This window comes from Schistocerca cancellata, chromosome 4 (assembly GCF_023864275.1).
Source record: "Schistocerca cancellata isolate TAMUIC-IGC-003103 chromosome 4, iqSchCanc2.1, whole genome shotgun sequence".
In the NCBI taxonomy this organism is placed as follows: domain Eukaryota; kingdom Metazoa; phylum Arthropoda; class Insecta; order Orthoptera; family Acrididae; genus Schistocerca; species Schistocerca cancellata.
In genome coordinates, this window is record NC_064629.1 from 181,563,411 (window position 1) to 181,575,858 (window position 12,448).

Sequence of the window (12,448 nt, forward strand, 5' to 3'; positions counted from 1 at the left end):
AGGCAAATGCCAGGATGGTTCCTTCTAAAGGGCACGGCCGCTTTCCTTCTCCATCCTTCCCTAATCCGAGCTCGTGCTCCGTCTCTAATGAGCTCGATGTAGACGATCCGTTAAACACTTAACCTCCTCCTTGATTTAGTGCCGTCAGTAGCCAAAATTGTTAGCCACTAGTCATGAAAAATTACCGTACTACTAATGTTGAAATAGCTTTCAGTGTATGTTTCATTTTCTCAGGTGCCCGGCGACTGTGAATCCGGAGAAAGCCCAGACTCAGCACCAAGTTAACAAAAGTTCCTCTTGCTCATCCCGGCCACGCACAAAATCCGTCCAACACGATGTCCATCAAAAAGGTACCGTAAACAGTAATCACTTTCAGAATGTCCTTTAATGTTTGTAATTAATAAGCTGTTGGATAGTACGAACCACACTTGAGAAATGGTTTGTCTTCATCGGCGCATGGTAACACGACGTTTTTGGTCCAAAGACACTCAATTTGTTCCTACTCACAATTAAATTTTAACTGGTTATTGATCGAAATACAACAGAAATTAGCATCCATCCATTCATCGTCATCGGTCGAGATCCAAGAAAAACTTGGCCAAGTAATTCTAGAGGATGGCTGCTCAGCAGTTGAATATATGGATGATTTGCAATACTTTTGCCGGCGACATATTGTTGTCTACAGCATTTGACTCTGAATAAGGTAGTCTGGCTACACCTTGGACTTAGTGTCACGTGGAAAGCATCGGAGATGGAATGTCGCGTGCGGAGGGCAGCAACGAACTGGTCGTGATGAAATGAAATGCGTTGTCGCGCTCTGTTGTCATGCCGACGACATCGCAACCACGTGACACCCACAGTTTCATTCGCCGTGGTGCTGAAGCTGTCTCTCTACAGCACTGCTTTTATCTGTAATTTAACTGGCGGTCGTGTGTGTGTGTGTGTGTGTGTGTGTGTGTGTGTGTGTGTGTGTGTGTGTGTGTGTGTGTGTGTACTGACGAAGGCTGCGACCGAAAGCTGTATGTGTTACACAATGGTGCGTGTCTGCAACTTGTGTCTTCCTTACGGTTAGTAGCAAACAGTCTTTTCCTATATTGTTAACTGCCGATGAGTTACGAAAGATGCAGTGCTCACTAAATGCCATTCTTTTTCATTTTCTGGGAGCAGATGTTGGAGTAAGTGGTGATAAACAAATTGTTTCCTTCAACATACGTAGTACATGATGACCGTGGTGGTCCAAATAGAGAAATTCGGGCGTTCATGGACGCGCACGCTGCCCTCTTCTTCCTGCGCACCTTCAGTGATTGGAATTGGAGTAAGGGCGAAAATAGTACAGTAAAAGCGAACCCGGCAATGCTTCGCAATTTCTAAATGTGCATGGGAACTGGATATACGTCCTAAGTCAGTCAAGAACTTTTAGAGATATTTGCTAACAACATCTCCTCTTTATATATATACACTCCTGGAAATTGAAATAAGAACACCGTGAATTCATTGTCCCAGGAAGGGGAAACTTTATTGACACATTCCTGGGGTCAGATACATCACATGATCACACTGACAGAACCACAGGTACATAGACACAGGCAACAGAGCATGCACAATGTCGGCACTAGTACAGTGTATATCCACCTTTCGCAGCAATGCAGGCTGCTATTCTCCCATGGAGACGATCGTAGAGATGCTGGATGTAGTCCTGTGGAACGGCTTTCCATGCCATTTCCACCTGGCGCCTCAGTTGGACCAGCGTTCGTGCTGGACGTGCAGACCGCGTGAGACGACGCTTCATCCAGTCCCAAACATGCTCAATGGGGGACAGATCCAGAGATCTTGCTGGCCAGGGTAGTTGACTTACACCTTCTAGAGCACGTTGGGTGGCACGGGATACATGCGGACGTGCATTGTCCTGTTGGAACAGCAAGTTCCCTTGCCGGTCTAGGAATGGTAGAACGATGGGTTCGATGACGGTTTGGATGTACCGTGCACTATTCAGTGTCCCCTCGACGATCACCAGTGGTGTACGGCCAGTGTAGGAGATCGCTCCCCACACCATGATGCCGGGTGTTGGCCCTGTGTGCCTCGGTCGTATGCAGTCCTGATTGTGGCGCTCACCTGCACGGCGCCAAACACGCATACGACCATCATTGGCACCAAGGCAGAAGCGAATCTCATCGCTGAAGACGACACGTCTCCATTCGTCCCTCCATTCACGCCTGTCGCGACACCACTGGAGGCGGGCTGCACGATGTTGGGGCGTGAGCGGAAGACGGCCTAACGGTGTGCGGGACCGTAGCCCAGCTTCATGGAGACGGTTGCGAATGGTCCTCGCCGATACCCCAGGAGCAACAGTGTCCCTAATTTGCTGGGAAGTGGCGGTGCGGTCCCCTACGGCACTGCGTAGGATCCTACGGTCTTGGCGTGCATCCGTGCGTCGCTGCGGTCCGGTCCCAGGTCGACGGGCACGTGCACCTTCCGCAGACCACTGGCGACAACATCGATGTACTGTGGAGACCTCACGTCCCACGTGTTGAGCAATTCGGCGGTACGTCCACCAGGCCTCCCGCATGCCCACTATACGCCCTCGCTCAAAGTCCGTCAACTGCACATACGGTTCACGTCCACGCTGTCGCGGCATGCTACCAGTGTTAAAGACTGCGATGGAGCTCCGTATGCCACGGCAAACTGACTGACACTGACGGCGGCGGTGCACAAATTCTGCGCAGCTAGCGCCATTCGACGGCCAACACCGTGGTTCCTGGTGTGTCCGCTGTGCCGTGCGTGTGATCATTGCTTGTACAGCCCTCTCGCAGTGTCCGGAGCAAGTATGGTGGGTCTGACACACCGGTGTCAATGTGTTCTTTTTTCCATTTCCAGGAGTATATATATATATATATATATATATATATATATATATATATATATAGCTTTTGTCCGTCCAAACGTTTATTACATTATCATGCAAAAATTTGGAGTAAATTGGTCAGAAATTCTTAGAGGTCTTTGCTAAAACGTTTCCCTTTATTGCAGTTGTATGTTTATACACCATTATACCATATATATTAGAAATATGTAGCCTGTGCCTTGGCAGTAGTAGTATGCTATGAATAAACAATGAGCAGAAACTGGAAGGAAAAGTAAGTACCTGGCAGAGAAAATTGAAGAAGCAGGAGCAGAAATAAGAAATTAAAGAATATGAAAAGCACTTCAGGTCAGTTTTCTAAAAGAAACTTTTGAAAGAAGCAAGCTGAAATGTTTTGGCCACATTGAAAGAATTGGAAAAAAAGACAACTAAGAACAACTGTGAGATGGACAGAATCTGGAAGAAGACTAATTGGAAGGTCACAAAGAGGGTGGAGAAGCCAGGTGAAGGATGATGTGAATTGAAGAGGATTACAGTGGGAGGAAGTGCTGAACGATAGGCCTACACTGTTGGAGAAAAGAGAACATTGAAAGAGGCTTTGTGAACGAAGTGCACGAGCAGAAACGTTCCAGAAGATATATTTGTTCGTATCCCAAAGTACGTTTATTATCACTCTTTCTCCATTTGTTGGAGTAATAAAGTTATATTTTTTCAGCTGCCATATGACGACACCACTGTCTTCAAGCATCTGTTCTTCTAACTTGTTTTTACATTGTAGGTGGCTAGAGACTACAGCAAAGTCCATTTCCATAGATAAGGACTGTTCGGTGCCTGTAATTACCACAGAATGCAGGATAGCCAGGGCAGAGATCATAGAACGCAAAGCAAACATCTCGTATCTTTAATTGTATACAACAAAGTTCCGTTTTTAAATTACTGATGCAATCCATTAGGCAGTGCTGTTCCGTCCAGACTCTACGATAAAAATCGTAACGAAATTTCATGTAGGAGCATTGTGCTAGTTTGTGTGGAAATATTATTATAACATATTCGAAAGTTGCAAACAGATTGTCAGTGAAATTGCCGAGTTATATCCGCTGCCAGGACAGAGATTATTGACTGCCTTCGATATATGATTGGAGCTAAATGCTGTTCTTTCCATGAGGTTAATGTAGCGGACAATATCTGGCTTGTGATTGGGTCGAAACGTCACCGGGCGAACGCATCGTTAGCGATTCACTGGCCTCCATTTTCCACCAAACGTCCTTTCATAGCTAGTGTAGATACAGCTATCGTCTGATCAGAGGTTTTAGAGCTCCCTTTTGCTGATGGATGCCCTGTCGACAGAAGCTGGATCAGCCGTGGACATCAGCTTTGCGAAGCGCACACGTGGAGCGAGGCACGCCGTTCTATTTCAAGCGGTCTGCATTCATCACTAGTGCAGTTTCTCACATCGCGTGGAGCTCGTCGCTTTCAAGTATCCGCGAATTTAAACAGATCCATCTCGGAAAACGTTTCCGTCTAATTTCGTAGACTAACTTCGAGGAAGTTTATCACTTCTTTGTGTAATTCTCGATCTCGTATTATGTTTACTGTTAAATTTAACTGAGAAAGAAAGTGTTCTTTCACTTTACTTTTATCACCTGAATGTTAAGCAAGGTTACGAGGCAGTCGTATCAGTCTTTCGTGTTTGCGCGTTGGCGTTTCTAGGTAACTGGCAGTCGTTAATATCGTTATTTTTCTGTGACATTTCATCATTTCGCTACGTTTGTATAAAATTGTTGTAAAATTTGATCGTTAATGTGAAACGAATGAACTGTCGAAAGCTGTTTAGCGATGGAGTATCGCGTAGGGTGAAAGTAGAAAGCAGTCTAGCGGAGTATCAGTTGAGTTCCATGACAGATGAACAGGTCGGCCGGATGAAGGCACAATTTAAACCCACTGCACTCGAACTCTTTCAGATTTAGGCTTCCACGGTTCCTTCAAAATATACACAGGCGAATTCCTTCGCCTTCCTTGCCCAACCCGTCTCTAATGACATCGCCCTAGTTTCCCCTCTTTCTGTTAGACACCAATACAAGAAGAATTTCATAGTAAACATTCTGAGGAAGCAATACGAGGTGCATTCAAGTTCTAAGGCCTCCGATTTTTTTTTCTAATTAACTACTCACCCGAAATCGATGAAACTGGCGTTACTTCTCGACGTAATCGCCCTGCAGACCTACACATTTTTCACAACGCTGACGCCATGATTCCATGGCAGCGGCGAAGGCTTCTTTAGGAGTCTGTTTTGACCACTGGAAAATCGCTGAGGCAATAGCAGCACGGCTGGTGAATGTGCGGCCACGGAGAGTGTCTTTCATTGTTGGAAAAAGCCAAAAGTCATTAGGAGCCAGGTCAGGTGAGTAGGGAGCATGAGGAATCACTTCAAAGTTATCACGAAGAAACTGTTGCATAACGTTAGCTCGATGTGCGGGTGCGTTGTCTTGGTGAAACAGCACACGTGCAGCCCTTCCCAGACGTTTTTGTTGCAGTGCAGGAAGGAATTTGTTCTTCAAAACATTTTCGTAGGATTGACCTGTTACCGTAGTGCCCTTTGGAATGCAGTGGGTAAGGATTACGCCCTCGCTGTCCCAGAACATGGACACCATCATTTTTTCAGCACTGGTGGTTACCCGAAATTGTTTTGGTGGCGGTGAATCTGTGTGCTTCCATTGAGCTGACTGGCGCTTTGTTTCTGGATTGAAAAATGGCATCCACGTCTCATCCATTGTCACAACCGACGAAAAGAAAGTCCCATTAGTGCTGTTGTTGCGCGTCAACATTGCTTGGTAACATGCCACACGGGCAGCCATGTGGTCGTCCGTCAGCATTCGTGGCACCCACCTGGATGACACTTTTCGCATTTTCAGGTCGTCATGCAGGATTGTGTGCACAGAACCCACAGAAATGCCAACTCTGGAGGCGATCTGTTCACCAGTCATTCGGCGATCCCCCAAAACAATTCTCTCCACTTTCTCGATCATGTCGTCAGACCGGCTTGTGCGAGCCCGAGGTTGTTTCGGTTTGTTGTCACACGATGTTCTGCCTTCATTGAACTGTCGCACCCACGAACGCACTTTCGACACATCCATAACTCCATCACCACAGGTCTCCTTCAACTGTCGATGAATTTCAGTTGGTTTCACACCACGCAAATTCAGAAAACGAATGATTGCACGCTGTTCAAGTAAGGAAAACGTCGCCATTTTAAGTATTTAAAACAGTTCTCATTCTCGCCGCTGGCGGTAAAATTCCATCTGCCATATGGTGCTGCCATCTCTGGGACGTATTGAGAATGAACGCGGCCTCATTTTAAAACAATGCACATGTTTCTATCTCTTTCCAGTCCGGAGAAAAAAAATCGGAGGCCTTAGAACTTGAATGCACCTCGTACTTTATTTGCAACTAGTTTGAATTAACACGAATATCATTAGTATAAATAAAATATTTTATATCGCCAGATGATGTTAATATTGACTGAAACTAGTAGCAAATAATGTATTGCTCGTTCTACATCTTCAGATGATTGACTATGACAGTGGGGTACTTCCCATGTATTGCGGAATTAGATGATACACAGCAGCGCGATAGGTTACAGGGGGAAGGGGGTGGGCAGAGAGGAGAGGATAGAGAGGTTATCAGGAAGGCCATTAGGAATATTTTGGAAGTTAGCAATAGGTCCAATGTAGAGGAACTATTTAAATAATACACGTTGTTACGAAACCTAGGGTAGCCGTGGGAGTTGTGTAAGGATGGTGACAGGATCTGTTGTATGTCTCGTCAGTAACTGAGCTTATGTTTTGAGCAGTGACTTGGACTAAAAGTCGTAATATTGTGGGCAGATGAAGGTTCACTCCATGGCAAGTTCCTTTTAAAAGTTCTAGATACCTCCTAGGATGAAGTGAATTACGAAATGTACCTACATTAAAAAGGTTTCATTAATGGCATAGATTAATTTATTAGATGGGTAATTCAGATCAGGAAACTTAGTGAGCTTGTCTCATTAAAACATGAGCAGAATTATACGTATTGCAGAAGAACTGCTTACAGATATTTAGTCAGTATTCGCATCTCAGAACGCCATTTACACAATAGTGAAGAAATGCTAAGACTATCTTCAGAGGGATTGTTTTATCCAGTTTTTACGGTAAGAATGCCCGGGGGAGGTGGTTATTTATTCCAACGTTTCATTCGCAAATGTTGGCATGTTGAAATACTGGACAGAAAAATTATATGAAGGCTATGGGGGAGAGTTTGAGTTGTCGAGAAAAAAGATCTTATTTGTCTTCAGAGTTTTCCTTTGAGCTGTGGCACGTCGGTATTCCTTGCAGGCTGAAAGAGGATGTGGAGAAACACACGTCCAATTTATCCTGGCCTAATATGCAGTAACATAGACCTTAGGGAGAAGAAACCACAGACTGATAGGTTAGTAGAGTTGGAAGACGAATTTTAAGACATCAGTTGGGTATACAAGGATTGCAAGAAATGTGCTGAAAAAGAAAGACGAAATCGAATTATAATAGCGACATATTTTGTAACAGATAAATAAAGCAGGGACATAACTGACGAGCGCGATGGAACTTATTTAGCTTATGAGATGGCTTTTTTTCTCGCAAAATCTCACCATCATCTCACCAAAATTTATCTTCCGTTCTTCTATCGAGGCTCTGTTCACTCCAGTTCTTAGTGTGCCAACAAATTGATGATTTTTCGACGAGTGTTCTAAATTTAGTTATGTCCTTTCCCTGAATCTCTCTTTCATTTCAAGCACTCAGTTGTTCGTAACATTCATTGATCTGCCACGTCGGAGAATTCTCTTCCCTAATGTCTCAGATTTTCGCTGTATGCTGATTTAACTCCTGAGATTTCCTTTTTATCCAAAATCCACCTGCGCAGACTGGTCTAAATTATTCTTAGTATACTTCTTTCCCCCTTTTCTATGTCACGAATTTGCGATCTTTTTGTAAACAACACAGTTTGCTGATAAGGCACTTTTAATAGGAATCTTTACGTCAGCAGGACTTGTTTCGCGTGAACAGGTACACATGTTCTAATTATACACTGTTTTACATACGCCATAGGTACGCTGTTTCTGTTGTATGTGCCAGTGAGGTGAGGTGGCGACGTTCTGCCAAGAAATTTACAATGTGCTACGATTCAAAAAGTATTTCAGGTTTCACATGGCATATACTGACTGAAATACCTATTGCTTACGTACGGAGTGAGCTGAGTGAACAGCCCAGCTGACTGGCCTGCAGGGGACCCGGGTTCGATTCCCGGTACCACCAGGGATATTTTTTTCCTTGGTGGGATGACTGGACCGTGGCGCTCCTCCTCGTGAGGAGCTACTCGACCGGTTAAGGAGAGTACATACGTCCTACACCTACAGTGTTAAATTTGCAATATTGCTGACCCATTATCTCAGAACCAAGTCCCATGTTCCTTCTCTAAGTAAAAACCGGTACAAGTAGAGATATTTTGGTGGTTCGGCACGTGCAGTATACTAAGAGGTAACATAGTGTAAAATAAGACATATGTATCTGTAATAGTTCCTGAGATAATGGGCTAAATATTAAAAAAAAGTCATTTCTGGGAATTCAAGTTTAAACATTTATATTATTTTATATTAACTCACGTATGGAGCCATGCCAGCTCCTGGAAACAGCCAGGCCCACAATCAGCATTATCTGAATCGTGTACTTCATCATCCTGCAAACCTAGAAGCTTCCTTCTTTTCCTTCATCTTGCTTCTTTAGTCATTTCCTCTGCTGCACGCTGCGCTTTAATGATCCTGAGTCGATCCATTCGCTGGAAGGCTTGCAGTGTGTTGACTTCTGGAGTGATAGCAAGTTGCTCCAGTACCCTAATTCTTCCCTTATTGCCATCATTCAACCTTGTCACAGCATCAAAAACACCCAAGCATAGAGTTTTCACGACTACAAAGACATTTTTTGGTATGTGGGTACAAATGACATTATTGAAAAACTCATTCGTGTTTTGAGTTCGACCATGGAGACATTTGGAAAGAAGATCAGGATGAGCTAACTCTGTATATATTGGCTTAATTACCTTCATCACTGCAGGTGGTATGCTGTGTTTGTGCCTGAATTGTTCCTCTGGACCCGCTGCCTGAGCTTTGCGGTACTTGCACCATGAATCAGCACAAGGTGGGCAAAGACCATGTACAGGTGTATCATCAATGGATGATTTGTGGAAGAATGTAGCCCACACTGCTCTTTTCATTCCTTGTAGGTCATGTGTGTTGTTACTTATTGCCATTCCATAATGTTGCTGGAGTTCATCAATGTTTTTGTCTGTAAGTCTTCCTTTATCATATATAGTCTTTCAATCCGATAACTTCTCTTTTCCTTTTGTCTGCTTCAGTTTCCGAAGGCATGTTACCATCCGGTTTTGAATGTGGCCCACACATTCAATCTTCAGAATATGCTTTTCACCATAAGGTTGGCTTTCCAGGACCGATTTGAAGGCCTTCGAATCAACATCCCCCAAGTGCTCAGTGTAGCACACACCTCTTTCGTGCTGTGAGCATCTGAACATAGAAGCCGCGCGGGATTAGCCGAGCGATCTGGGCCGCTGCAGTCATGGACTGCGCGGATGGTCCCGGCGGAGGTTCGAGTCGTCCCTCGGGCATGGATGTGTTTGTCCTTAGGATAATTTAGGTTAAGTAGTGTGAAAGCTTAGGGTCTGATGACCTTAGCAGTTAAGTCCCATAGGATTTCACACATATTTGAACATTTTTTTGAACATAGAAACAACTGCATCAGACTTCATATCCCCACTAGTTCCCTCATAATTCTTGGCACAATTTGTTTTATGACTTTCATTTGTTTATTGTCAACTGATTTACACTGATGGCAGTATTTATTTAGCACTTGGATGTCTAAAATTTTACCTGCGTCTGCAGTAGTGACAGTTGCAACTCCATTTTTAGATGTGTGGCCTCTCTTCTGCCACGTACCATCAACTGCGACAGATAAGTCTGTCGTGTTATTTAATTCTACTGCTTCTTTAGCAGCGGCTCTCGTAGAAGCAACAGCAAAAGATTTGACATATTCATCAATTACTTCTGTGTACTTACCCTATTCGGTTGGTGAGTTTCACAAGTTCAGCTTCGCACATAATACTTCAGCTGCAGTCAATCCTTTACCTATGCACCTCATTCCATACAAGAATCTAACATTGCACTCAAACAAGTCATTCTTGCTCCTTTGAGAAGTCCAAAATGACCTAGAGAGCCTGCAAACTTTGCACTGAACAACGAGTTTGTTAGCTAGTCCACTCCTTGTAGATGTGTCCTCAAAGATGCTAATTTGCCCACCACAAACCTTACATGATACAGCATCTTTTAAAACTTGTCCTAACACACTCAAATCTAATAAAACGTAACCTAAAGTATTTACATGATCTCCTTCGTAAGTAAATAAATCCTCATGGTTTCCAGGTTTCCTACTCGAAACACTAGTAGGCGTGTCCTTTTCGTGTGTCTGTGAAACATCTATTTCAGGATCAGCACTGGATTCAGATCCAGTCGTATGCTGATTTCTGTGGAAACGTCGCTTCTTAAAAGAACTCTTTCTTTTCGTCATGTTGAAAAGAGGTATAAGAACTTGTAATAGTACACCAAACCACTATGTTTACAGTTCAACACCTATAAAACACTACACCCACAAAGTAAATCCACAAGATGCATGTGCAATACTGCCATTTCTGTTTACACATTGGATCCAACCTCTTAACATAAATTCAAGGAATAAATAGCTGAAAACCACAGCCTTGTCGATGGAATAGTTCCAGAGATAGCAAGTCAATGCAGAAAGACTGGAGTATTTTTACACTTGCACTATTAACTTTGAAATGATAGAAACGACACTTTCAATTGGAATTAATCGGCAAATGACGCATCAAATTATTCAGGAGAGATCGAATATTATTAAGAGAAATAATCAGAAAATGTGACTTTTTGACCAGTTTCACCATACGTAATCCCCTTAATAGCTGTCCCGAGGTCAAGAAACCCGACGACGACTGGAGAGAGGTGTGGCTGACCACATGGCCCTCCATACCGCATCCGATGTCACCGTTGGCAGGATACGCCACGGAGGTTGGTCGGACCCAACTGGCACTTCTAGGACTACAATACGGAGTGAATGTATTCCAGTTTGTCGCGCATAGATCGTCAAATGATTCTGTTTTCAGATTCCATACAAGGTTAAGGAAAAATCACTGCAGTAGTTTTACACCATTCCAAGACACATTTCAAAAGTGGAAATATTGCTGGAGTGATATACGGATTCTGACGGACTTAAATTGATTGTAGACAAAGCCTGGGTCAGTTGTGTTTTAAGGCAGTGCAGCAGTATTAAAAAAGCTGAGTTTTTCCTCGAAAGATCTTGTGCAGCCACAGCCAAAATTCATGAGCCGTTTTCGCCGACACTGATACTCTTAGAACTAATCTCTCGTATACCGAGCGAGGTGGCGCAGTTTCAGCACACTGTACCCGCATTCGGGAGGCCGACGGGTCGAATCCCCCTCCGTATACCCGTATGTTGGTTTACCCTGACTTCCCATAATCACTTAAGGCGAATGCCGGGATGTTTACTTCGAGGGGACACGCCCGATTTCCTCACCCATCCTTCCCTAATCCGAGGTTGTGTTCCTTCTCCAAGTACTTCATCGTCGACGGGACGTTGAACTCTAATCTTTCTTCATTTTAACCTTTCGTGTAGCTGACAGACTTACGTGAACCTACGGCATTAAGTGGTGTCTTCATTTCTGGTATTGACGACGCTGCGTCGTACGCATTGGAGTCCTGGCTAGAAAAGAGCTTGTCACTAGGAGAACTAGATAGATAAAATGCAAAAATGTGATGTCGTTTCGTAACTTCACTGTAGCAGAGAACATAGTCTCTTAGTTATAATAATTCGACTTGGGTAGATCCTGTTTGGGATGACGAATTCTAGCATGTGAGAAGAGTTCAGGCACATTCGATTCTTATAACTGATATACGAGTATATAAGGTAACATGTCCGGTGTGATGTTACACACTTGCGCTCCATTTCCTCTCCCCCGTGGAACCACTCCAGGAATTGATGACCGTCTCCTGGGGGCAGCATAGGGAGAGAATCAGGCTGTGACTATTTGTCAGTAACAAATTACATTAAGTCACGTTACTTGAGTTCAAGGCTTTCGCTATTTGTTACTAACAATTGACTATTACAACAAGAGGTATCAGTGGAGACAACACACTGGCAGATATGTAAGTACTTTTATTCTTTCACAAAATTATTTATTCAGCCAATATATTTGGAAATCGTATTAACGAAATCGATCATTATCGGAAGAGTTCATTTAGCTGCGGAAGGGAAAGTGGTGCGAGGGGACAAAAACGGAGGTAGGCGTGACACACACTTCCACAGCAGTTGACGTAGTGTTGTATCATGGCACGTCATCGGTATTCCTTCGAGTAATAGGCCAGTATGAATTTAGCATACGTCGCTGTAGGTTAAAATGTACTTGAGGGGAGCA

General features: G+C 43.9%; 1 protein-coding gene across 2 annotated transcripts in view; it reads left to right on the forward strand.

The window, feature by feature from the left end:
* The window catches only part of LOC126184674 (ligand of Numb protein X 2-like), a 528,500-nt gene that overhangs the window by 235,459 nt on the left and 280,593 nt on the right, over nucleotides 1-12,448 (forward strand). For both annotated transcript variants that reach the window (XM_049927160.1, XM_049927159.1), the window contains exon 4: nucleotides 235-350. In XM_049927160.1, coding sequence (XP_049783117.1) covers nucleotides 235-350 — 116 coding nt within the window. The remainder of the gene's footprint in view (nucleotides 1-234; nucleotides 351-12,448) is intronic.